The sequence below is a fragment of the Gopherus evgoodei genome, chromosome 15, assembly GCF_007399415.2.
Source record: "Gopherus evgoodei ecotype Sinaloan lineage chromosome 15, rGopEvg1_v1.p, whole genome shotgun sequence".
In the NCBI taxonomy this organism is placed as follows: domain Eukaryota; kingdom Metazoa; phylum Chordata; order Testudines; family Testudinidae; genus Gopherus; species Gopherus evgoodei.
In genome coordinates, this window is record NC_044336.1 from 29,678,019 (window position 1) to 29,705,233 (window position 27,215).

Here is a 27,215-nt window from a genome sequence, read left to right on the forward strand (position 1 = left end):
ATATAGCTGCAGCTGAAGTTTAGATGTGAAAAAAATACCATTTTGGGATAACAAATACAAAAACTTTTCCATTTCTCTCCTTCAAGATCATGTGTGCCATTGTTTGATAGGTCATTCTTGATGTACTTACAGGTGTCAATGTTCCAAAATACCATGTATCATCTTTACAGCCTTCCAACAATATTTGCCAGCAGAAGTTTTGGAGGGATTTTTATACCAAGAAGTGGAAGATTCAGGATGACTGACAAATAAGGAGGCGGGGGGAGGAAGAGAAGAGAGAAAGAAAAGCCATCCAGCCAGAGATCAATTCTCATTTAATTTTAGGAGAGCCAACGAGGAAAGGACACACTCTAGAGCAGCGTTTTTACCAAAGGCATGTAAAAAATGAAAAAACAGAACAAGACTGATTTGGAAATGTTTTAAGTCAACACTGTGTTTGCATTTCAGATTTCTACACAAATATTTTATTAAACTAAAACCAGTTACTCAGCCGCCATCCACAGAGGGTGGTTTAACCAACCGAGCTCCAACCTCAGAACCTGTTGCAGTCAGGGACACTCCTGTCATTGGACTGTGCCAATACTGACAAAATAATCTAGTGGGCGAGCTGGATTATATATAATGCAGTTCTGAGAGGCATAACGGCTCCAATCTAGTTGATGGTGTTTGCTCCCCATGTTTCCTCTGTATCATAGGTACAGCATGAATTCACTGGTTTTCCTAAAGACAGGTCCAGCGTAGGAAAAGCAAGAAAAAGGCGTGTTGGATTCTAAAGTGTAAATGTCTTTTAAAAAGGTATCAAATCTTTTAAAATAATTTGCCACTGAACTGATTACTTGGCTAACGTGTAGGATTTCCAGTCTCAGTGAGGAGAGGATGAGTGCACACAGGGATGGCCCTAGCCTTAGCCAGGCTTGGTGCTAAATAAGATATGCAGGGGTGTTAGGCAGACAGCTATAACCACTGCAGAGCTTTGGTTCTGGGAGAGCAGGGGGTCATGAGGATTAGATAATGGTGCTTGTCAATGAGGAACTAGGGAGGGTGAAAGTCTCAGAGTTAATTTTTTCAAAGTGTGTATGGTTGAATGGAGAGGCTAATGGTGGGTCAGAAACAAGGTGAAGTGGTAGGTGTTTTCTGGGAGAGGCGCCTGAAATTGCAGAGACCCCAGTACAGGGCCCTGTGCAGCCTACACTTGGTATGTGCCTATGGTCAGCTGTACAAGTATATCAACCCAAGTTACTTAAGGTGCCTAGCACAGCAGCATCTTGAGACTCTCTCTGACCCTCCTCTCTCTCTCTTCATGAAGCAAGGAGGGGAGAGACTGCTGCAAAGATGCATTTGGTTTAACAAAATTGGCAACTTCACCTGGTAGAAGGAATACACAAAATTCCAAGCTATGTTTTGTTTTCTTTAAATTAATGATAAATTAAAACTGGGAAGTTGATGCAATAAATATGCAAAATATTTCAAATAAAAAAAAAAAAAAAGAGAGAGTTACAAGAGCCTCAATGGAATTATATCCAACTTAACTACAGACTGATTCTTCACAGATCAACAGATGTCTCCAAAATCAGCTGCAGCTCCCCTCCTTGCTAACTGGGCTTGGTTAATAAGTGCTATCACCTATGCTTTGGAATACTGTTAAGACAACAAAATGATACGTAGCACAAGAAAAGAAGTCTACTCCTAAGTTGGTTTTTCATGCTGCCAAAGGGGTAGGAAGTAGCCATGGATGTAGGTCCATGTAGCAGTGTAGAGTGAGAGAGAGACATCCATCAGCAGGACTTCCTAGACCTGATTGCAGAGCAGATGAGATGTTGGATTACAAGAGGAGTTCCTTGGGGTCTGTCGCAACAAGGGATATATTATATTGCTGGAATTCTCTCGGCCAGTGATAGAAGGTGAGCAGAAAGGGACTAACCCTCTCGGACGCTGACCCGGGGCTCTGCTAGTGAACTGTGGATGATCCCAATAATTGACTCAACACCAGCTCCCTCCAAGAAGGTACGGTGATCCCCTTCAATGACATGGACAGATACTTTCCCCTCACAGACCTACAAGACAAAAGAAAATTTTATATCCAGAATTCTAAAGCATTTTAGTTCCACATTCTTGCTGCCTTAGCTATAAGACATGAAAGTCTGAGAAAGAGTGAGGTTGAAGGTCTCTTGCTTCTGACATGTTCCATTCTCTGTTCTGACTATGACCTTTTCATTTCAATGCTTCAATGTATGCACTGTTGAGGGCAGGCCATAGGGGGCCAGGACCTCTACCCTGGGCCCCAGTAGAAGTGGATCCATTTTCTCCATCACAGCAAGGAATAAGCTGGTGTAGTTGGCTGTGTTGGGAATGTAAACACTTTCAGAAAGATGGCAATTTTAAGGATAGTCTCTTGGTGGGTGGGAACACATGCAATTAACTTCTCTTAAGTGCATGATAAAAATCATATCACACAACACTTGGTGGGAAGGGGAATAAATGAGAAGTTCCAAAAAGGAAGAGCATCTGGGCTGTAATGAGGAAAGGAAGGAGGAAGATTATTTTTTAAAAAAGATCAATAAATTCTCTTCCCCTTCCTGCTGTCTTATGTTATATCAAGGGGGAATAATTTTAAAAAATGAGTGCACAAAGGTTAAAAAGCAAAGACTCTTTTAAATTGTCTTTGCTTCAACCCTCCCCATACTGACTTGTTTGCAGACTAGTAGCTCTTCAGAGCACAGAATGCATTTTGGGAGCTATAAGAATTAGCAGTAGAAACAACTGTCAGTTGCTGTTAAGGAATTGCTTCAAAATTGGAGTGAGAACTTCTCCGGGACCTCAGCCTCCTTTGAGACTGACACTGGCCTAGAACTCTGCAGCCTCCTCTTCATGTTGTTTTCTGGGGACTTTCAGTTTTCAGGAAGAGAGAGTTGCAAAATTATTATCCCCCAAAGCCAATATTTTTTGGAGAGGGCAAGAATATGGCTTCCTGCCACTTCCTCCCTGCCCCCGAACTAGGAAAGTGCAGCTTCATATCTGGAGCTGTTCCTTAAACTAACCTCTGAGAGCTTGTAATCTCCACCCAGGCCTTCTTCATACTCGTTGTGGGTCTTTGCCCTCAGTAGCGTCACATTCCCATGATACTTGGACTCCGGCACATACTTGTCAGCAGCCTTCAGTTTGTAGTAAAAGGAAGCAGCAGCAAAACAGAGAGTTTCCCGATTGATGTTTTTGTGGCTCAGCATTATCAGATCCACAGCAGCATTGACACGAGCTTCCAGGTCTTGCAGAGGCAGAAGAGTCTCCAGCAACTATAGACAGTAAAGAAAAATTTACTTCTAAGTGAGGTGCAGCTACCAGCTTCTTCTTGTGTGTAAGAGGCATTTCCCTGTAGCTATAATAAGGGGAGGGACATTACCTTATTGTATTCAGTGCTTGTGAACTGCTGAATGAAGGCACACAACGCTTCAGTCTCTGCCTCAGCCTCATTTCCTGGGGTCAGCTTGGCTCGGTAGCTCTGGGAGAGAGGAAGTGTCAGTAACACAAAAAGGGAAGCTCTCTCTTGCTCATTAGATAAGATACCATAGCATGGTGCCCTGTACTTGACATCAAGAAACTGAAAAGCTTGGGAGAATCCAAACAGGACAACAAACCTAGAAACCACACAAAAAGAGTACAGGTGATCTCCATGTGGATGTTACTGGGGGACTGACCAATTGCCAATATTTTGGGGTCCTTTAGAGAGCTTTATGTCAGCCAGAAGGGAGGATGTGGGGGTGCTAGGAGGCCTAGCCAGGTTAGGACCCTTGCTTGCAGCCCAAGAACATGTTGGAGGCTTCAGTAACTTGAAACAAAAAGGCTAATTCCACCATTTATTATAGGACATATGAATCAGCACTTGCATCCAAGTCAGCTCATGGAGCAGAGCTACTGTTTTACACAGTCACGTACACCTCCTTGTCAGCTATTTTTTTTCCTGGAAATTTTTTTTAAAAAATGGCTCAGGTCACAAGGAAGGCTCTCAAATCATTAACATTGGTGAGAGACAGGATGGTCTCTAAAGATTCCCCTGGAATCTCTTACCTGAGTGTATGCTGCCACATAGGAGTGAGACCCATCAAACAGGAAGAGGCTGTTGAGTGAATGGGAGGGGTTCTGCTGAGCTTGCAGCTGGGAGCACATTTCAAAGGCTACACAGGCTCCAAAGGAGTATCCTGCAATGCGATAGGGTCCCTCAGGCTGCACCTGCTTTATACAGTCAATGTAATAGGCTGCCAGGCTCTGTATACTGTCCAGGGGAGCAGCTAGGAAGAGGAAGCAAATATTGGCGTTAGGGACAGGTTGAAATCAGAGTGAGAGATGAAGTTACATCTCTACCAGCTTAGTAAAGGCTCCATTAGAAACACTCAACTGCTTTTAAAAGTGTGTTTCTATATAGATGACGACAAGGGTTAAATCTCTATTTCTAACCAAACAAGTAATTGTGCCCCAGCAGCACTGATGAGCAGAGTCTTGTCCATCACTCTGGCATACGGACCCCCCTGCACGAGAACACACTTCCACATTCAAGCATCTTCTATTACACGGATATTTCTCTTTCCCATTTAACTGGAGATGTTTGTGACTTTTCTAAGTGGACTCAGTCATGGGTCACTGAAGCTTGGAGCTCTCCATGCAGAGGTCAGAAACTAAGCCCTCTATGCAATGATGATATCTACCAAGTGAGGTTTAGAGAGTCAAGATGAATAAGGATACAGATACCTTTTGTGCACTGGAGTCCATAGCTGGGCATACTGAGTCTGGAGGCAAGTGTGTGGAAAACTGTGATGGATCCTTCGATGGGGTGAATGAGGAAAAGAGGGCGTTCTGTGCTCTGTACCTCATTGAGCCGGGTGATTGTTGGCCCTTCTGGATTTACCAGCAGGTTGTTCAAGTCCAATTCAGGGTGCTCAGCCTGGCCAGCTTTCATCAGAAGGGATGGTTTCAGTTCTTTAAAGGAAAGGACATCAGGAGAAGTCAGTTATACTCAGGGTCAGGTTAGTGGGACAGGCAGCATAGCCCACATAGAAGTGAAGGCTCATCTGGACTAGCCCTCTTGCTCACTAGATCATTAAATGGCAGTGAGTGTAATCCATATAGAAATTCAGGCTGTGTGCCTCAGAGGGGATGTTCTGCCAGTGCCTTGAGGAAGGGGGACTCGTGGAGCAGAGCTGCTGTTTTACAGTCACCTACACTTCCTTGTCAGCTATTTTTTTTCCTGATAAATTTTTTTTTAAATGGCTCAGGTCACAAGGAAGGCTCTCAAATCATTAACATTTAATTTTTTTTTTAAATTTTTAAATTTAAAATTTAAAGTTTCAAAATTGAAAAATTAATTTTTTTTAAAAAAAAATTTAAATTTAAATTAAAAAAATTAAATTTAGAAAGGACACTACCTCCTTCCCCCACAAGCCTGGCTTTGAATTTCCCTGTCCACACTGATACTGCTGCTAAAGGCTAGTTCAGGTTCAGGCTGACACTAGCTCTCTGCATCCGCATTGCTGATGCTATCCAGGGGGCACCTGGAGAGATGTCTGAGTTGTGCTGGTGATCAGGCAGCAGAGAAATGGAGATGGAAGACAAATAAGCTTCTTTCTCCTGGCCTTGTGTCTTCTCTTAGGGACTTCCCTGCCCCCTGCCAATAACCGGCTGGACCAATCCACTGGGGCAGCACAGCTCTAAGTGGCAGTGCTATGCCCACTTGTTACTTACAATACGATCAGTTCACACCAGGCCCCATTCCATCACCTGTCACTAAGAGGCTCTCACCATTACATATTGAAAGGGACAGAATGGGAGTCTATTTATTATTATTTTAAATGTATCTGGATCCCAATGGCTATTTTTGTGACCACTGTCCCCACTAAGGCCAAATTCAGATGACATACCCTCTGCTGTTCCAGACTTGGAGGAAAGTTCTCGCAGTTTATTAATTGTAAGCAGTCGAATCTCTCTCATAGTCATGACAAGATCATAGTCCCTCTCCAAAGTCTGACGCACTTCCACGCCCATCAGGGAGTCCAAGCCTAGGTCTGCCAGAGAGCTCTCAGCATTCAGACTGCTCACGTCACGGACACCTGATGAAAAGAACCAGATGTTTGAAAAACGGACGGATGTCTTTTGGACTATTTCTACAATTATTATTGAACATGGGTATTATGGTAGCGCCTAAAGGCCAAGCAAGAGTAGGATCCCACTGTGCTAGGCACCACACAAAAAGAGCAGCAGATGACCCCTTCTCTGAAGAACTCAAACTAAACAGATGAGACAGACACATACCCCATCCCTGATCCTAACACATCAGCAGAATGAATAATGTCATGTTGGTGACACAGTTTTTAATTATTATTAATTTGTGGTTTTACTTACGAGGAGATCAGCTAAATGAGAAGAAAAGGGAGAGGAAGAGTGGATGAGAAGCAGATGTGGAATGAGGCTGAGGTGAAGAGATGGTGAGGGAGGGGGAGAGGGAAGGATGGTGCAAACAGCCAATCAGCACAGGGCAGAAAGAGTCCAGTCAGAATTGTAGAAAGTTCTGTGAATGTCCAAAAGACCCTGCTTCTTCAACTTCTCCTCTTTTCCCCGTTTAGCATATTCCAGGGCTCCATCCGCTGTACCCATGACCATCTCTCTCAAGCCTCACTTCTCGGGCAGCCCCATCCACTTCCTTCGGTTCACCCATCATTACCTCTGGGCAAACTTTTCTCAAATGTACTTCACACTTTTGTCCAAGTTCTTATGTCTTCGTGGATAGTCCACAAAAATATTGAGCAGAAGGTGGTAGTATTTGTTTATGGCAGCACCCATGATGTGCTAGGTGCCAAAAGAGGTACCTTAGTTAAAAACAAAGTTAATTAAAATTAATAGAAAACAGAGCAAAGCTAAACAGATTTTATGCTAATTTTACAGACCATCAGAGAAACTAAAGTGTTCATTAGAGGAATTCACTCATACCTTTCCAGCATGTTGGTATATTTTACTATATATGCTAGTATATATACCAGTCATTGCAGATGCAACACCTGTTCCCCCAAATCATCTCCTAACCAGGGCTGCCCAGAGGATTCAGGGAGCCTGGGATCTTCGGTGGTGGGGAGCCCCTGCTTCGGCGGTAATTCGGCGGCGGGGGGTCCTTCCGCTCCGGGACCTGCCACCGAGGTGCCCTGAAGACCTGCAGCAGGGCCCCCCCGCCGCCAAATTACTGCCAAAGCAGGACCCGACACTTCAGCACGGCGGGTCCCACTTTGGCAGACGGAAAGATCCCCCACCACCGAAGACCCAGAGTGGAAGAAGCTCCGGGGGCCTGGGCCCTGCAAGAGTTTTCTGGGGTCCCTGGAGTGAGTGAAGAAGTGCCCCACTCCTCCCACCCCCCCCCTCCTCCCCGGCCCTGCTCCTCACTGGCTCCCTAGAGCTTTCACAAGTCATCTCCAGTCCATTCCCCATAGCTGGGTCACACCCTGGACCTGGTGTTTGGATTAGTTGTCAATTTACATAACAGTGCAAGCCACTATAGATCTATCAGTTCTAGCCAATAGCATCCAGTATCAAACACTGCATTCCTGGGCAAGCTCATAGAAACAATAGCCAAAGGCCAACTTCAAGATCATCGAATTGACCCTAATATCCTAGACCCAGCATAATCTGGATTCAGGCTAAGACATGGGACTGAAACCACTTTAGTGGCACAGATGGACATCATTCTGCTGTCAATGGCAGAGGGCAGACACCCATTCTCATCCTCATGAACCTTTTTTACAACATTCAACACTGCTGAGCATTCACAGATTCCAAGACCAGGAGGAGATCATTGGATCATGTAGTCTGACCTCCTTATAACACAGACCAGAGGACTTTCCCCAAAATCATGATGGAGAATCTACCACAAACCTTGGTCAATTGTACTGGTTACTCACTCTCACCATTGAAAATGTACACCTTATTTCTATTCTGAAAATGTCTAGCTTTAACTTCCAGACAGTGGACTGTGTTATATTTTTCTCTGCTAGACTGAATAGCCTATTATTAAATATTTGTTCCCCCATATAGATACTTACTGACCTCTCAAGTCACCCCTTAACCTTCTCTTTGTTAAGCTAAATAGGATTGAGCTATTTTAGTTTATCACTATAAGGCATGTTTTCTAATCCTTTAATTATGCTCATGGCTCTTCTCTGAATTCTCTTCAATTTACCAACATTCTTCTTGAATTGTGGGCACCAGAACTGGACACCATATTCCAGCAGCGGTCGCACCAGTGCCAAATAAAGAGATACAATAACCGTGCTACTCCTACTGGAAATCCCAATTTATGCACCCCAGGATCAGATTAGCTCTTTTATCCACAGCATGACACTGGCAGCTCGCATTCGGCTGACTACCCACTATTTGTTCCTAGACGTATACATTTACATTTAGGCACATTAACACACATTTGCACACAGTGGGACTCCACAAGTATCAATTCTCTTTCCAGTTCTATTCAATATATTATGTGCAGCCACTAAGTAAACTAGTCAGTCAACATGGACTCATGCCAGCAACGTGCAAATGGATATGTATCTCTTCTTATCCTTCACCACATATGACAATACTTTATCACTTAGATGACCCAGTGCTTGGATGAAATCAGCTCATAGATAAAAACAGTAGTCTGAAGGTGAATCCAGAGGAAAAACTTTGAAGAGTTCACAGCCACCATGCAGTTTCTTTTGGTTAAAGGCACACATGCACAATTGGTCACTTCAGTCCGTAGTTTAGGAGTGCTCCTGGAATCCTAACAGCTGCTAGTCTTGCACAGCAGCATCTGCAAATAATGGTTTCCACCACCTCCAGTTGAATAGAGGACTCCATCCCATCCTGGTGGATGATGACCGTGCCTCTTTTATACACACCTTTGCCAGCTCCTGTCTGGACTACTGCAATGCAATAACTGGGTATGACGCAGTCAGCCCTTAGGAAGCTCCAGTTAATAAAGAACACTAGCATGTCTCCTCAGAAACATAAGTTACCATGAGCCCATCAGATCTTGTCCTCCACTCTCTACATTGACTTCCCATAGAATAAGTTTAAGGTCTCAGTGCTTCTCTTCAAGGTGGTCAATTGCCTGGACCCAGTATACTTAAAAGATTGCCTAAAGTTCCATGAAGGTGGTTGTGGTGACAGTTCTACTCCTCAGGCACAGTGGAACTTTTGACTATAAGAATAAAGCTCACCTGTGCAGGAGACAGTGCTTTTTCAGGACCCAGTCAGACTTGGGAAACAAACTCCTATAAGAGCTAAGGACAAATCACAAACCTCACTCCCTTCCACTCCATGTGCAAGGCACACTTCTTTGATTTGCCTTCTGTAATATAAACATAGCAGCATGGACATTTTAAAAAAAAAATCCTACCAAAACACTACAGTGCACACAAAATTCTCCCCTTGTAGAGAGGATAGAGATTAACTTCTGTTGAGCAGTTTGGTCATATCACTTAATGCACTACTGGAAGGTGCTCAGATACACCAGTGAGGGCACCATAAGAACCTAAATAGAATAGCATGGAACAGAGGTTTTCCAAATAGATGTTTAAGGAGGGAGAGTTCCTGTCCTGAGGAGCTTGCAGTCCAAGAATGGACAGAAAGACAGGTTATCAGAGGTTAAGGAAAGGAGAACAGAAAGATTTTAGATTTAGTTGTAGACAATGCAGAAGAAATTACAAGTTAAACATAGATTGGGAGCGGAAGGAGGAAGAGGAGTCCAACATTCCTATTATAGTCCTTTATGGATGATGCTGAATGTAGCATATGCATGAGAATTAGGAGTTTGGCATACAAAAGTGGAGTGGTAGAAGTATCATGTCAGATGGTGAGATCCAGGTTCCTTTGAGAGGGAGGAAAGGGAAGAGGAAAAAAGGTGGAGATGGGTAAAACTGCTGGTGTACTGAGACCAATGCCTATCATGCTGACCAATACTATCTTATTAATTCCTTATACCCCATGTTGGTCTGTCTGCATTCATTTATAGTCTCTTGTCTTATACTTAGATTGTAATTTCTCAGGGGCAGGGACTGTTCTTATTCTGTGTTTGATCAGCACCTAGAACAATGAGGTCCTGGTCCATGACAGGGGCGCCTCAGTGCTACTACAATAATAAAAAGATGGAAAGATCGGACAGAAGATGATGGAACAAGGCAGCACAGAGTGAATGTGATTGGCATCCTAACAAGATGATAAAGCAAAAAAATAGTGAATCAATTAGTTATGCAGATCATTAAAGATCAGTTAAAGAAAAATCAGGATACAGAGAAACAAGGCATCAGAGAGTTAAAATGAGATGCTGAACTCTAAATCTTTTCCTCCCACTGCCAATATCAGTACCTTTTCCTCCAAATCCTGCATAAATTATAACCTTGGTGTCATCTTCCTCTCGGGCATCTGGACTCTTGCTAATTCCTCCTATCACCCTAAATACTCTAATGTAAAACCAATCCCCATGGATCAAACTGGTCTGATCTTCCTTCTCTCTGGCCTCCCCTGACTCAACTCCATTGTTCTCCCTTTCAGTCTGTCATAGAGATCTTCCTCTCCAACCATGTTCCCTCTCCCTTGTATTTTTGCATGGATGACTACTCTTCTGCATTCAGTTCAAGCCTCTCACCCCCTCACCGTTAAGGCTTTTCATAGATACTCCTGCCTATATCTCAGACCTCATTTCCTCCTACACCAAATCCTGCTCCCTGTGTTATGCCTAAGGGAATTCTGCACACAAAAAAAAAATTCTGTGCCAAACAATTAAATACTCTGCACACAATATTTTAAAATTCTGCAAATTTTATTTGTCAAAACATCACAATATAATCACATCATTTTCAATTATTTGCTGACAAGTATTTTGAAATAAAATTACCAAAATAATTGAAAACTGTGTGATATTATTATTGTGTTTGTGTTATTTTGACAATTAAAGTTCTGCATATTTTGCATTGTTTTAATTTTTTTTAATGTTTCAATGCAGAATTTCCCCAAGACTATCAGGGATCTACATGGCACAATCAGTGTATGGACAGCTCGGTGGACAGGGGAATCTGGGTGCACAGGGGCTCAGTGCAGGGTTCTGGGTGCAGGGGGATGGGACTCTGCAATGGGGAAGGTGTGAGGTGAAGGTGGTTAGGGCTCAGTTGGGGAATAAAGTGGGGCTTGGTGTGGGGGTCAGGGTGCAGCTGGTTGGGGCGCAGTAGGGTGGGGGGGTCCAGGTATGGGGGGTCTTCTGATGAAAGGCATGAGGCTCAGCAGGGTGGGGATTTGGGGGATGGTTCGGGGGGCTTCTGATACAGAAGGGGCTCAGGGGTGTGTGCGCGCGCATGCACAGGGAGCTGCTCCCCCTGTCCACCCAACCCCCATGCACCTGGACCCCCCTGCACCAACCTGCTGCCCCTCATCTCCCCACTGGAACCACCCCACCCCCCAACACACACACACACACACAGAGAGGTTCCTGCAGCCAGGGAAAGTTTCTGGGGCTTGATCTGACCCAGCCCTGGCTGCTCCATGCAGGGAAGGGGGAGGGAGAAACTCAGTCTCCATCCTCTTCTCCTCCTCACCCCCAGCTGGGACTAATGTTCCTGGGTGGCCAGGGCATCCCCAGACCTCCCTCCCCCAAATTATTTACCTCTAAACCCCCCCCCCAAAAAAAAACAACACCACACTACCTGTTCTGTGAGGTCAGCTCTGACCACTGCCTGTGCTGCTACTGTATCTGTATTCATCTCAATACTGTGAAGTCTTGGAATCTAAGGTCTAGCCTTCAATTTGTGCATTTTTCCTATTGTGAAGTTCTGTGCACATGCACACTGCTATAAAAATAGTGATACAAGCAACACTCTCACAGCTGTGTAACAAAAGATTAAGATACTTCTGAAGCGTCAATAGACGCTTTGGACCAGAACAGGCTGCACTCCTGCATACAATTCCCTTCAGACAGTGGCTGGCACCAATACTCCCTATAGCAGATTCTAGAGTAAGCTGTGGCTTCTAGAATTCTGATCACAGAATGTTTGTAATTATTAATGATCTAATTTACCTAGGATATGGGCAACAGCCTCCATAAGGTCCCGCTGGCTGCTTCCTTCACTCTTCACTGAGACCTTCTCTGCCAGAACAAAACTAGACATGACAGGATGAGGCTGATTCAGGAAGTGGTCCAGAACTTCCAGGCATGAGCTGAGTCGCTGGGGAAGAGTTCCACCAACCACAGTGTCGTTACTGCCCATTGTCTCCAAGACAACACCAACATCACCAATGGCGCCCCATTGCACGGCCAAGCCTGTGAAAGAAGGCAGAAGAGAGAACATATTAAATGACTTATTGGAGCCTGGGAAGCTGGACAAAGGAAGGCCAGCAGTAGGGGAGTTAGTTCAGTTTTGGTTTTGGGCTGGGTGGTGGGAATTCATGTTATCCTAAGCTGGGATCCAAGCATCCTGAACTCCTAGAAGGACTCGATTGAGGGGTCCTGACTGTGCCTACAAGCTCTGCTGTAACCTGCATTCCTGTTGTCCAATAAACCTTCTGTTTTACTGGCTGGCTGAGAGTCACTGTGAATCCCAGGAAGAGCGGAGCAGGGCCGGACTTCTCCACACTCCGTGACAGGAGGGACAAGCAGGAATATAGAGGGGAAAGTCTAATGATCACCACAGAAGTATGGGGAATAAAACGGGAAGAACCAGACATTCCAGTGAACAACCACAGTTATGACATAATTGGCATTGCAGAGACTTGGTGGGATAATTCATGACTATTGGTATAGAAGTGTAAAGTTTGTCCAGCAAGGACAGGCAGGGGCGGAAAAAAAAAAAAAGGAGAAGTTGTTCCCTTGTATATCAAAGATAGATAAACTTGCACGAAGGTTGAAATAGAAGTGGGAGATAGACCTGTTGAAAGCCTCTGGTAAGGATAAAAGGGGTAAAAAAAAAAAAAAGCATGGATGATGTCATGATAGGGATCTATCACAGAATGTCTAACCAGGAAGAAGAGGTGGGTGAGGCTTTTTTAAAGAAAACAACTAAGAAATCATCCAAAGCACAGGACTTGGTGGTGGAGACTTCAACTACCTAGATATCTATGGGGAAAATAATACAAAAAGGCACATATTGTCCAACAAGCTATTGGAATTCATTGGAGACAACTTTTTTGTTGCAGAGGGTGGAGAAAGCAATTGGGGGAAAAAGGCTATTCTAGATTTGATTCTGACAAATAGGGAGGAACTGATTTAGAATTTGAAGGTGGAAGGCAGCTTGGGTGAAAGTAATCATGAAATAAGAGCTCATGATTTTAAGGAATGGTAGAAGGGGGGAAAAAAGCAAAAAAGAGACAATGGACTTTAAGAACTCAAAGAATTAGTAGGTAAGGTCCCATGGGAAGCAAGTCGGGGGGGGAGGAAGGGGGGGAAAAAAACGTTCAGGAGAGTTGGCAGTTTTCAAAGAGACATTACTGAGGGCATAAGAGCAAACCATTCTCATGCACAGGAAAGAGGAAGTATTGTTAGAGACAACCCTGGCTTAAACTGGAGATCTTCAACATCCTAAAACTCATAAGTCATACAAAAGTGGAAGCTAAGTCACATTACAAAAGGACGAATATTAAAAAAAACAAAACAACAACAACCAACCCCACACACAACCATGAAGAGGGAATTAGAAAGGCCAGGGCACAAAACGAGATTAAACTAGCTAAGGACATAAAGCATAACAAAGAAATATTTTACAAAATACATTAGAAGCAAGAGGGCGATAAGGACAAAGTAGATCCATTCCTCAATGAGGAAGGAAAAACAATGACAGAAAATGTAGCAATGTCTGAAATAGTAGATGTCTTTTTTGTTTCAGTTTTCATCAAAAAAGGTTAGCAGTGATCGGACGACTAACATAGTGAACATCAGGGTAAATGGGATAGGATCTAAGACTAAAAGAGGGAAAGAAGAAGTTAAGAATTACTTATACAAGTTAGACATCATCAAGTCAGCAGGGCCAGATGAGATCCTTTAGTATTCTACGATGTAACTGTCTGAAGAGAACTCTGAGCCATTAACGATTATCTTTTGGAACTCATGGAGAATGTGAGATCTCAGAGGGCTAGAAAATGGCAAATATAGTGCTGACCTATAAAGGGGGAATATCGACAACCCAGGGAGTTATAGACCAAATCAGCTTACCTTGGAACCAGGAAAGATAATGGAGCAAAACAACAAAACAAAAAAATCAATTTGTAAGTACCTAGAAGATAAGGTGAAAAGTAACAGTCAACATGGATTTGTCATCAACAAATCATGTCAAATCAACCTAATATCCTTCTTTGACAACCCTTGTGCATAGGAGGACATCAATAGATGTGGTATATCTTGACTTTAGTAAGGCTTTTGGTATGGTTTCACATGATCTTCTCATAAACAAACTTGGGAAAGATCGCCTAGATGAACCTGCTTTAAGGTCCAGCATAGTTATAAATGGTTCACAGTCAAGCTGTAGGGGCATATGGAGTGTGTCCCAAAAGTATCTGTCCTGCATCTGGTTCTATTCAATATCTTCATCAATGATTTAGATAATGGCATAGAGGGTATGTTTATAAATGCTGTGGATGATACCAAGATGGGAGTAGTTGCAAGCGCTTTGGAGGACAGAATTAAAATTCAAAATGATTGTGAAAAACTGGGAAAATGGCCTGAAAGAAACAGGATGAAATTCAATATAAGCAATGTACTACACTTAGGAAAGAATAATCAATTGCACAGAACACAAATGGAAAAGGACTAAGGCCTGGTCTACACTAGGTGTTTAAACCGAATTTAGCAGCGTTAAACCCATTTAACCCTGCATCTGTCCACACAATGGAGGCCCTTTATATCGCTATAAAGGGCTCTTTAAACCGGTTTCTGTACTCCTCCCCGACGAGAGGAGTAGCGCTGAAATCGGTATTACTATATCGGGTTAGGGTTAGTGTGGCCGCAAATCGACGGTATTGGCCTCCGGGCGGTATCCCACAGTGCACCATTGTGACCACTCTGGAAAGCCATCTGAACTCAGATGCACTGGCCAGGTAGACAGGAAAAGCCCCGCAAACTTTTGAATTTCATTTCCTGTTTGGCCAGCGCGGAGAGCTCACCAGCACAGGTGACCAAGTAGAGCTCATCAGCACAGGTAACAATGCAGTCTCCTGAGAATCGAAAAAGAGCTCCAGCATGGACCGCATGAGAGGTACTGGATCTGATCGCTATAAGGGGAGAGGATTCCGTGCTAACAGAACTCCGTTCCAAAAGACTAAATGAAAAAACATTTGAAAAAATTTCCAAGGCCATGATGCAAAGAGGCCACACCAGGGACTCAGTACAGTGCCGTGTGAAAGTTAAGGAGCTCAGACAAGCCTACCAGAAAACCAAAGAAGCAAATGGAAGGTCCAGGGCAGGGCCGAAAACATGCCGCTTCTACGCTGAGCTGCATGCAATTCTAGGGGGGTCCGCCACCAGTTCCCCACCCGTCCGTAGATTCCAAGGTGGGGTTCGTAATCTCAGCCATGCCTGAAGATTCTGTGGACGGGGAAGATGAGGAAGAGGACGACAAGGATGAGCTTGCAGAGTACACAGCACTCTGTTCTCCCCAAGAGCCAGGAGCTTTTTTCTCACCCAGATGGAATTACCCTCCCAGCCCTCCCAAGCCACTAGCTCAAACAATGAAGCCATGGAAGTGACCTCTGGTGAGTGTACCTTTGTAAATATAAAACATGGTTTAAATGCAAGCGTTTTTCAATGATTAATTTGCCCTAAGACTTTGGATGCATTCATGGCCAGTACAGTTATTGGAAAAGTCTGTTAACACGTCTGGGGATGGAGCGGAAATCCTCCAGGGACATCTCCATGAAGCTCTCCTGGAGGTACTCCAAAAGCCTTTGCAGAAGGTTTCTGGACAGGACAGCCTTATTCTGTCCTCCATGGTAGGACACTTGACCACGCCATGCATGTAGCAAGTAATCTGGTATCATTGCATGACAAAGCCCAGCTGCGTGTGGTCCCTGTGATTGCTGGCATTCAAGCAACATCCGTTCTTTATCTCGCTGTGTTATCCTCAGGAGAGTGATATCATTCATGGTAACCTAGTTGAAATTCAGGAATTTAATTAAGGGGACAGACATGGCCATTCCTACTGGGCTGTTTGCCTGTTGCTTAAAAGAAATCCTTCCTTGCAGGTAGCCAAGCCAGGGGTGGGGTGAGGAGAGGAAATGGCATTGAGCTTTTTCGTGTTTGGCTAGCAGTGATCTTCCATGATACCAGCCACATGGTGGGGGGAGGGGTAAAGCGATCATCCCATAGAATTGGATGGGGGGGTGGTTTCTGCTGCTGCATGTTAACAGGAAAGAAGCAGCACTGAACAGAATTTGCTTGGTATTTGGGAAAGGAGGGCACTGTGTATATGAAGGCTGCAGAAGCCAAAAGACAGTGGCTTACCATGGACGCATGCAAGCTGAATTCTGCTGCCCGGAGGTGTGTCTGCGAGATCTCTAACACCAGAGCCGCAGGCACTCAATATTAAGATGCAAAATGTGAACTTGTAGTGAAATCACATGTGCTATGTAAGGTGAAAAGTGTTGTTCACGGTGAAACAGTATAAGCATTGTTCTGTAAAATGTATCTTTTTAAATACTTCTCTCCCTTTTTCCCCTCCCTGACGCAGCTGCAAATTTTTCAAGCCTCCCTACTGCATCCTGAAGGCTATCTCAGATAAGACGGCGGAAAAAAAAGACGCGAGATGAAATGTTCTCAGAAATCATGGAAGTGACCTGCAATGAAAGAGCTCATCTGAATGAGTGGAAGGACGTGGTATCAAATTACAGGAAAGATGTCAGTGAATGTGAGGACAGGAGGGACCAACGTGAGGACAGGAGTGATGCTCAAGATGAGAAGTGGCGGCAGGAAGATCAGAGGTGTAGGCAGGAAGATCAGCGGTAGTGGGATGCAACGCTGGGGCTGCTGCGTGATCAAACTGACATCCTCAGACGTCTGGTGGACCTTCAGGAACAGCAGCAGGATCACAAAGTGCTGCTGCAGCCCCTGTGTAACCTCCCTCACCATGTTCCATATCCTCCTCACCCAGATGTGTAAGAACACATGGGGGAAGGCTTCGTGCACGCGCCCACTCCACCCCCGTGGACAGCACAACCAAAAGGCTGTCATTACTTTGACATTTTTTTAGTGGCCTTTTCCTTCCCTTATATCCTCCTCCCAAACCACACACAGGCTACCTTGTCAGGTCTCTCCCTCTTTTTATAATGAATTAATAAATAATACATGATTTTTAAACGATAGTGACTTTATTTCCTTAGAAAGCAAGCTGTAATAGAAGAAGCGGGAAGGTGGGTTGCTTACAGGGAATGAGTCAATCAAGGGGGGGGGGTCATCAAGGGGAAACACACACAGCAGTCAGACCGTACCCTGGCCCGTGATGAAACTCTTTTTCAAAGCTTCTCTGATGCGCATCGCTTCCTGGTGTGCTCTTCTAATAGCTCTTGTGTCTGGCTGCACATAATTTGCCTCAGCCTCCCACCCCGCTAGAAAGGTCTCCCCCTTACTCACAGAGATTGTGGAGCACACAGCAAGCAGCAATAACAATGGGGACATTGATTTGGCTGAGGTCAGAGCGAGTCAGTAATGTGCGCCAGCGCGCCTTTAAACGGCCAAATGCACATTCTACCACCATTCTGCACTTGCTCAGCCTGTAGTTGAACAACTCCTGACTACTGTCCTGGCTACCTGTGTATGGCTTCATGAGCCATGGCATCAACGGGTAGGTTGGGTCCCCCAGGATAACTACAGGCATTTCAACATCCCCAACTGTTATTTTCTGGTCTGGGAAGTATTTCCCTTGCTGGAGCCGTTTAAACAGAGTAGTGTTCCTGAAGATGCGAGGGTCATGAACCCTTCCCAGCCATCCCACGTGGATGTTGGTGAAACGTCCCTTGTGATCCACCAATGTTTGCAGCACCATTGAAAAGTACCCCTTGTGGTTTATGTACTGGGTGCCCTGGTGCTCCAGAGCCAAGATAGGGATATGGGTTCCATCTATCGCTCCACCACAGTTAGGGAATCCCACTGCAGCAAAGCCATCCGCTATGACCTGCGCATTTCCCAGAATCGCTACCTTTCGTAGCAGCAGCTTAGGCAAATTGATGCCCGACTGACCGGTAGCTGTCTGGCGTTGCAAGCTTCCAGAGGGCTATTGCCACTCGCTTCTCAACTGTGAGGGCTGCTCTCATCTTGGTATTCTGGTGTTTCAGGGCAGGGGAAAGCAAGTCACAAAGTTCCATGAAAGTGCCCTTACGCATGCGAAAGTTTCGCAGCCACTGGGAATCATCCCAAACCTGCAAAACTATGCGGTCCCACTAGTCTGTGCTTGTTTCCTGGGCCCAAAATCGGTGTTCAATGGCTAGAACCTGCCCCATTACCATCAGGATCTCCAAAGTGCAGGGACCCGTGGTTTGAGAGAATTCTGTGTCCATGTCCTCATCACTCGTCACCACGCTGCCGTAGCCACCGCCTCCTCGACTGGTTTTGCAGGTCCTAGTTCAGCATAGACTGCATGAGAACGCGTGAGGTGTTTACAACATCCACGATTGCAGTCTTGAGCTGAGCAGGGTCCATGCTTGCTGTGCTATGGCATTTGCACAGTTTACCCAGGAAAAAAGGCACGAAATGGTTGTCTGCTGCTTTCACAGAGGGAGGGGCGAGGCTGTACCCAGAACCACTCGCGACAATGTTTTTTTGCCCCATTAGGCACTGGCATCTCAACCCAGAATTCCAAGGGGCGGGGGAGACTGCGGGAACTATGGGATAGCTACCCACAGTGCAACGCTCTGGAAATAGACACTAGCGTCGGTACATGGACGTACACCGCTGAATTAATGTGCTTACTGTGGCCCCGTGCACTTGACTTTATACAATCTGTTTTTAAAAAAGCGGTTTCTGTAAAATCGGAATAATCCCATAGTGTAGACGTACCCTAAGAAAGAGTACTGTTAACCGCAATAACTCCCCAATCCCTTTTAACAAACTAAATCCGAGTCAACAATGTGATACTGTAGGAAAAAACACGAACATCATTCTGGGATGTATTAACAGGTGTTGTAAGCCAAATACAAGTAGTAATTCTTCCACTCTACTCTGCACTCATTAGGCCTCAGATGGAGTACTGTGTCCAGTTCTGGGTACCAGACTTTGGGAAATATGTGGACAAACTGGAGAAAGTCCAGAGGAGAGTAACAAAACTGATTAAAAGTCTAGAAAACATGATCTACGAGGAAAAAAAAAAAGAAGATTCCAAAATTTGGGTTGGTTTAGTCTGGAGAAGAAAAGACTGAAGAGGGACATAAGTTTTCAAGTACTGGGCTTCAATTGGAGCAAGAGATTTAATTGTAACAGCAGTTAAGCACTGGAATAAATTACGTAGCGAGGTTATGGAATCCCCATCATTGGAGGTTTTTAAGAACAGGTTAGACAAACACCTTTTAGGAATAGCCCAGATAATATTTAATCCTGTTTCAGTGCAGGGGATAGGTCTAGGTCTAAATCAAGGACCCTTCCAGTCCTACATTTCTATGATTCTATGCTGATTGACAATCCACAAAAGTACAAAGGGAGTGTGTGCACGTGTGCAGGAGCCAGAGAACACGGTGGGAGGAGGGAGCTCTGAGCATTCATGCTTCTCCAGAGAAGTGTATGAGCTATCTTGGTATTAATTTTCTTCTGGTTGTTGATGGAGTGGGCATTATCTGTAGAAGAGGCCCTGCATTGTTACCTGGGAGCCCATCATGCCGTCGCTGCTCACAGATGCGCTCCATGGTAGAGTTGGCAAAACCATAGTTACTCTGCCCAACATTTCCTCTTCCACAGCTTATAGAGGAGAAAGCAACAAAATAATCCAGGTCTGGACACTTTTCACGACTCACCCTAGGAACAGAATAGAAGAAAATGATACTAATTAACAACTTGTTTTAAAAGGATCGGTCCTCTCTTGTGACAGTAACAAGTTGACACTTTTCAGAATGTTATGGGCCTCCAGCCCCATTTAAGCACCCCACATTTCTCTCTCCTATGACACCTACCAGTCTAGATGAAGGGTGCCTGCATACTTGGGTTTGCTGACATCATGGAAGAATTCTGGAGACTGATTCTCTAGCATAGCATCTTTAAGGACCTGCAGGAGATAGAAGCAGCAACGTCAACATCTCTCCAGTCTCTGCTCAGGGAGAGTTTAACCATGCTGCAATTTCAACCTCAGAAATATGCACAAACAGATTCTCCATTAAGTTCTGGAACAAGAGACCCAGTCAAGAGCTCCCAGAAACATGTGTTCTGAATATTCCTCTGTACAGAAGAGGGCCTCATCCTCCCTCATTGAACTAACCTCATTATCTCTAGACTGATTCTTGCCTGCATATTTATACCTGCCTCTGGAAATTGGGTATTCGCCCATGAAAGCTTATGCTCCAATACATCTGTTAGTCTATAAGGTGCCATAGGACTCTCTTGCTTTTTACAGATCCAGACTAACACGGCTACCCCTCTGATGCTCTGTACAGAGATGCTGGAGAGGCACAGAAAGGGAATACCATGTACTTTTTACACGTTTAAGCTGAAATATTAAGAACAAGAGAATCTCTTGGCTGAAGATGGTAAGGCCCGACCAGCCTCAACAAGAAGTCTTCATGTTGTCCTGGTCTCTCCAGGACCCCTACTGCGATGGTCTTCCTTAACTAGAAAGTGCAGGATAGGCCTTTTTTGGGCCCCAAGGGTCACTAGGAGCTGAACATATTGTCTCTGTAGTGCTACTAGCCTGGGGAACAAGAGACCAGACTGAGGAAGTGAAAGGACAACAACTTCATGTTACCAAGCCTATCCAGGCCAACTGCACTTTGAAAGACAAAAAGGTTGCCTGAGCTGTCCCCCCGGGTGACTTGGCCCCATATGATCAATGCAGAAAGCATTTTTGCAGGTGCTCTGTCCTTTGAGTCCCAAGCATTTTTGTCACTCACCATTGCCAAGTTGAAGATGCCCCCAACTGGTCCAAGCAGTGAAGCTTCTTCTATCAGGTGCTGTGTTCCTTCTAAAGTGCCAACATCACTGGTGGACACCAGGACCTGAACTCCCATCTCCTTCCACCCTCTGACTCGTTTAGCTTGGTAACCTGCAAAAAAGAGAGTCTAGTTTAAGATTCATTATTCCAGACACCCTATGCCCTGGTGAAGCTCCGCTTCCTGCACTTCTCAGTTATGTACTCAGTTCATACTTGCCCTAAGACAAACAGCAACATTTAAACTAAAGCATTAGAACTTTGTCTTGTGGTTGCAGACTGATTCAATGTTCACTAATGGTTAGACAGACGACAGATTCATAGTTCTTTTCCCGAACTGCCATCAGTTCACGATGTGACCCAAGACACAACTTGGTGCTCCTGTATCCCTATCTTTAAGATGAAGACAATACTCCTTCTTTTAAATGCTGAGTATGTTGGATGGAGATGGTATTTAAAATGGGGAATGCTTTTCTTGTGGTATAGTGTAGCTGTAGCTCACATGAAATAAGCTCCCTGAAAAAGGAAGAATCTAGTGACTTTCACTGTGGTCTTTGCATGAAAATTCTTCCATGTTTCAGGTCTGGACCTACTGGTAACAGTGTGTGCTCTCTTTCTCTAGCCAAGACTGTAGATTTGACTGTATATAGAGCCAAAAACGTCTGGTGCTTTGCAGACATAAGATAAGGTCCCATAAAGGCAAGGCTTTGAAAAGGAGAGAATGAAGGCCAGGGGTAGAGAGTTCTACTGGATAGGCAGAGGGAGCCATATGAAAGATGACACAGAGAGGACAGCGAGAGAAGGAAATGAAGGAGGAGTTGTGAACAAAGGATGAGAAAAGAGGTAGGCAGGAACAGAATTATATATGATTTTGAAACCAGGGACAATGTTTGCTGCAGCAGTGAAGGGATTTGAAGAGGGGATGGACATGATCAGAGCAGTAGGCAGGGTGGATTATTTTCATAGTAGCACTTTGGACAGATCAGGAAAAGGAAGGCAAGAGTGAAGGAGGTGGAAGAAAGAAAAAGGGTGCAGTAACTAAGGTGAGAGATGAAAAGCTGGACAAGATTTAAGGCAGTGGAATAAAAAGGAACAGAAAGATTTTGGAATGCAGAAGTTGGCAGGAGCTAGCAACATCAAAGTTGGAGGACTGAGGTGGGGAGTCAAATGCCACTAAGCTTTGCATGTCTGCAGAACATACATGATAGCAGATTTGCCAATGGAAATAGAAAAAGTAGTAGTTTTTCCCATGTTGAGCCTGAGTTGGTGTCCGGACAGAGGAACATAGGTCAAAGACAAATTGTGGATGAGGCAGTGAGGCAGATCTGAGTCATTTAATTATTGGGTAATGTCACACAGGGCTATGAGCTAGAGGGAAAAAAGACCAATGACAGATCTCTGGGGAGGGGACAAGACAAAGAGCTTGAAGGTCACTATCCCTGAATAATGGTTGGAGAGGGAAGATCCAGAGTCTTTGAAACTAAGAGCATGAGAATCTCTAGGAGGAGGACACAGAGACTTTGTAAAGGAAAGGGTCACTGGGGACTTGAGTAAGGACAGTTTCAGTAGAGTGGAAAGGTAGAAGCCAGATTGTACAGGGCACCCTTTTTAAGTAGATCAGAAGCAGGCTTCCTGCTAAACAACCAGTGGGCCACAGGACAAATCAAGCTGCTAAAGGAGCACTCTAGGACGATAAGGCCATTGCGGAGAAGCTAAATTAATTCTTTGCATCGGTCTTCATGGCTGAGGATGTGAGAGAGATTCCAAAACCTGAGATTCTTTTTAGGTGACAAATCTGAGGAACTGTCCAAGATTGAGAGGTCATTAGAGGAAGTTTTAGAACAAATTGATAAACTGAATAGTAATAAGTCACCAGGACCAGATGGTATTCATCCAAGAGTTCTGAAGGAACTCAGATGTGAAATTGTAGAACTACTAACTGTAGTCTGTAACCTATCATTTAAATCAGCTTCTGTTCCAAATGACTGGAGGCTAGCTAATGTGATGCCATTTTTTAAAAAGGGCTCTAGAGGTGATCCTGGCAACTACAGGCCAGTAAAGTGCGACTTCAGTACCAGACAAACTGGTTGAAACTATAGTCAAGAACAAAATTGTCAGACACATAGATGAACATAACTTGTTGGGAAAGAGTCAACATGGTTTTTGTAAACGGAAATCATGCCTCACCAATGGCTAGAATTCTTTGAGGGGGTCAACAAGCATGTGGACAAGGGTGATCCAGTGGATATAGTGTACTTAGATTTTCAGAAAGCCTTTGACAAGGTTCCTCACCAAAGGCTCTTAAGCAAAGTAACCTGTCATGGGATAAGACGGAAGGTCCTCTCATGGATTGGTAACTGGTTAAAATACAGGGAAAAAAGGGTAGGAATAAATGGTCAGTTTTCAGAACGGAAAGAGGTAAATAGTGGTGTCCCCCAGGGGTCTGTACTGGGACCAGTCCTATTCATCATATTCATAAAAGATCTGGAAAAAAAGGGATAAACAGTGAGGTGGCAACATTTGCAGATGCTCCAAAATTACTAAAGATAGTTAAGATCCAGGCAGACTGGAAAGAACTACAAAAGGATCTCACAAAACTGGATGACTGAGCAACAAATGGCAGATGAAATTTAATGCTGATAAATGCAAAGTAATGCACACTGGAAAACATAATCCCAACTATACATATAAAATGATGAGGTCTAAATTAGCTGTTTCTACTCAGGAAAGATCTTGGTGTCATTGTGGATAGTTCTCTGAAAACAAAACTCCACGGAGCAGTAGCAGTCAAAAAAGTGAACAGAATGTTGGGAATCATTAAGAAAAAGGGATAGATAATAAGACAGAAAATATCATGTTGCCTCTATATAAATGCATGGTACACCCACATCTTCAATACTGCATGCAGATGTGGTCATCCCATCTCAAAAAAAGATATATTGGAATTGGAAAAGGTTCAGAAAAAGGTAACAAAAATGATTAGGGGTATGGAACAGCTTCCATATTAGAAGAGATTAATAAGACTGGGACTTTTCAGCTTGGAAAAAAGAGACGACTAATCGGGATATGATTGAGGTCTATAAAATCATGACTGGCGTGGAGAAAGTAAATAAGGAAGTGTTATTTACTCCTTTTCATAATTCAAGAACTAGGGGTCACCAAATGAAATTAATAGGCAGCAGGTTTAAAACAAATAAAAGGAAGTATTTCTTCACACAATGCACAGTCCATCTTTGGAACTTTTTGCCACAGGCTGTTGTGAAGTCCAAGACTACAAAAGGGTTCAAAAAAGAACTAGATAAATTCAGTAGCTATTAGCCAGGATGGGCAGGGCTGGCGTCCCTAGCCTCTGTTTGCCAGAAGTTGGGAATGGGCGACAGGGAATGGATCACTTGTTGATTACCTGTTCATTCCCTCTGGGGCATCTGGCATTGACTACTGTTGGAAGACAGGATACTGGGCTAGATGGACTTTTGGTCTGATCCAGTATGTTTGTTTTTATGTTCTTATGTAACACGTGAGAGGATGAGTGCATGTATTAACAAAGGCATCATAAGCAGCAAAAGGAGAAAGTCCACTGAAGAAATTCAAAGGCAAAGGAAAGGCAAGAGATGATGTAGTAGATGGAAAAGGAGGTTAGGTGAAGAGATTTCTCTTGGACTACTGGAGACTATAGCACGTTTAAAGGGAGAGGGAAAAACCAGATGGGACAGTGTGGGGTTTCAGGAAACTGGATGATCAGAGGGACATGGGAACTGAGCTCTACTTGGTGCCTCAATTTTCATTGCAGACTACAATCTGAAACATCAACCACGGGCACAATCATGAGACCACAACTCCTGATCTCCATTCTCCCCACCCCTTATTTTAGGTTATCCACTTACCAGATCGTATGCCAGAACGAGAGGTCAGTACAAGCTTCTGAGCGCCTCTCTCAACCAGCCACTGAGCCAATTCTAGCCCAAAGCCGCCTAGTCCGCCTGTGATGATGTAGGACTTTGTAGGTGGGCAGGAAGTTCGTGAGATGGCAGAGAGTCTGACAGCTTCAGTCTCCCTCGCAGGAAATTCCTTCTCTTCCTCATGGACCTTCCAACAATCAGACAACAACAATTAAGTAAGAGAGGAAATATGTCATAGCTCTTTGGATCCAGAACCAAGGGCTCTAGAGTATTAGATGTGTCAACTGGCTGAGCTGGCAATATTGTGAGTGAAGGAGTTATTTTCCCTCACTAAATGGACAGATCCCTTCTTTCTCTCCTTCCCAGCTATGCTGCTCTAGTTAGGGAATTTCAACCTCACTACACATAGCCTGTTTTTTTGTATGCAGTTCATACTCACAGGATTCCTGGGTCAGGATGACAGATGTAAAGAAGCCAAGGCCTACAGGTGTGTCATTACCTTGATCATAACTTTGCCAATGTGTTTTCCTTGTGCCATGAACCTGAAGGCAGCTTCTACCTCCTCTCTGTTGAAGATCGTAGTCCTCAGGGGTTTTACCACACCATCTCTTATACCCATTTTCAGCAGGTCTGACACTTCCTCCCACTCCTGGTTTCCCTCTTCAAATATGGCATCTAGCAGTATTCCATGAAATGCTACATTCTTCAGGAAAAGAGCCATTCCTAGAGGAAGCAACAGCGTTAGCACACCATACTGCCTCAGTTTCTTGTCAAATTAAATTTCTTAGCTTCCAAAACCATTTGTTTGTCTCCATGCTAATAAGCGATATATGAGTATAGGGCATAACAGTTACAAGGCAACAGGGAAAAAGTTCATAAACCAGTTATTTTGCCAAGGGCTTGTCTTCACTACCGAGGTAAGCTGACCTAAGTTACGCTATTCCAGCTACATGAATAATGTAGCTGGAGTCGACATGGCTTAGGTCGACTTACCCTGGGGTGTCTTGACTGCATTGCGTTGACAGGAGATGCTCTCTGGTCGAGAGACTTCTTTTAGTCTTCTCGGAGAGGTAGAGTACCAAGGTCAACCAGAGGGCACTCTGCCATAGATTTAGCGGGTCTTCACTAAACCCGACTAGTTCAACAGAGACTCCACATACAAGTCGCTGGCAAGGATATTAGTTACAAGCACCATTTCATCAGGACAAACTATAAATGGCTGATCAGTTATCTTGAGAATAGAAGCAACTGATGAGAGCTGAACCACAGAAAGTACAGAAGTAAAAGCACTATTAATCTTCCTGTCCAGCTCTACAGTGGATTCTTCCCTGTTGGACACTTTCTAGTTCTTTGTCTTGACAAGTTTTAAAAGACCCAAGCAATGGGGCTGCCACCACTTCCTGTAAGCAACTATTCCACAGCTTGATATAACCCATCACCAGGAAGTTTTTCTGAACTGTTAATCTAGGTTTCCCTTTTCCTAGTGGGTATACTCTATGCTACAGCCTTAAGTAACTCCTCTCCATCCTCAGTTCCATCCCTGACACACACAGACACTGTGAACCATTTAACCAAGCTAAACAGACCTTTTTTCCCCTCACATCAGTTCCTACAGCCCCATGACCACTTCAGTTGCTGTTTTTGGAGATCCAGTCAATTTGGCTTTATCTTTGTAGCAATGAGATGCCCAGAACTAAATGGAATATTCCAGGCGTGATCAACACAACAGCACCATCACCTCCTTGCTCTGTGATGTCTTTGCGATGCAGCCCAAAATTTCATCATCATTTTGTTGCCTTATCATATTACTAACCTATGTCAAGTCTCTTTTTGCATTACAGCTTCCCAGGATTTTCCCCTCCCATTGGAGTAGCAGCATTTGATTCCCACTCACCCCAGATGTATTAGCTTCATTTTTCCAAGCTGAATCACATTATTATTTTCTGCCATGTTTCTAATGTCTCTAGGTCCCTTTGGATCATTTTCCTGTCCTCACTTGTGTTTGCAGTGCCTCCTAATTTAACATCATCGGTAAGTTTCATTAACATGTTACTTACAGTTTATAATGATCTTCAAGATAATTGAGGATGATGTTAAGACTTGACCTAACACATATACACCAACTCTGTCCTAGTTATAAACCTGTTTTTCATTGTTAGTATTGCAGTAATGCCTAGAGGGCCCTGACTGGGGCTCATTGTGGTAGGCC

The 27,215-nt window shown here is 44.2% G+C and overlaps 1 protein-coding gene across 1 annotated transcript in view; it reads right to left on the bottom strand.

Annotated features, from left to right (window-relative positions):
• Positions 1-297: 297 nt before the first annotated feature.
• Positions 298-27,215, bottom strand: part of FASN (fatty acid synthase) — a 74,449-nt gene continuing 47,531 nt past the window's right edge. The window contains exons 32-43 of the mRNA XM_030534918.1: positions 25,506-25,729; positions 24,992-25,193; positions 21,070-21,221; positions 20,140-20,231; positions 19,833-19,984; positions 12,080-12,322; positions 5,907-6,095; positions 4,741-4,968; positions 4,063-4,283; positions 3,398-3,496; positions 3,039-3,290; positions 298-2,054 (exon numbers count right to left, since the gene is read on the bottom strand). Coding sequence (XP_030390778.1) covers positions 1,917-2,054; positions 3,039-3,290; positions 3,398-3,496; positions 4,063-4,283; positions 4,741-4,968; positions 5,907-6,095; positions 12,080-12,322; positions 19,833-19,984; positions 20,140-20,231; positions 21,070-21,221; positions 24,992-25,193; positions 25,506-25,729 — 2,192 coding nt within the window. The 3' untranslated portion in view covers positions 298-1,916. The remainder of the gene's footprint in view (positions 2,055-3,038; positions 3,291-3,397; positions 3,497-4,062; positions 4,284-4,740; positions 4,969-5,906; positions 6,096-12,079; positions 12,323-19,832; positions 19,985-20,139; positions 20,232-21,069; positions 21,222-24,991; positions 25,194-25,505; positions 25,730-27,215) is intronic.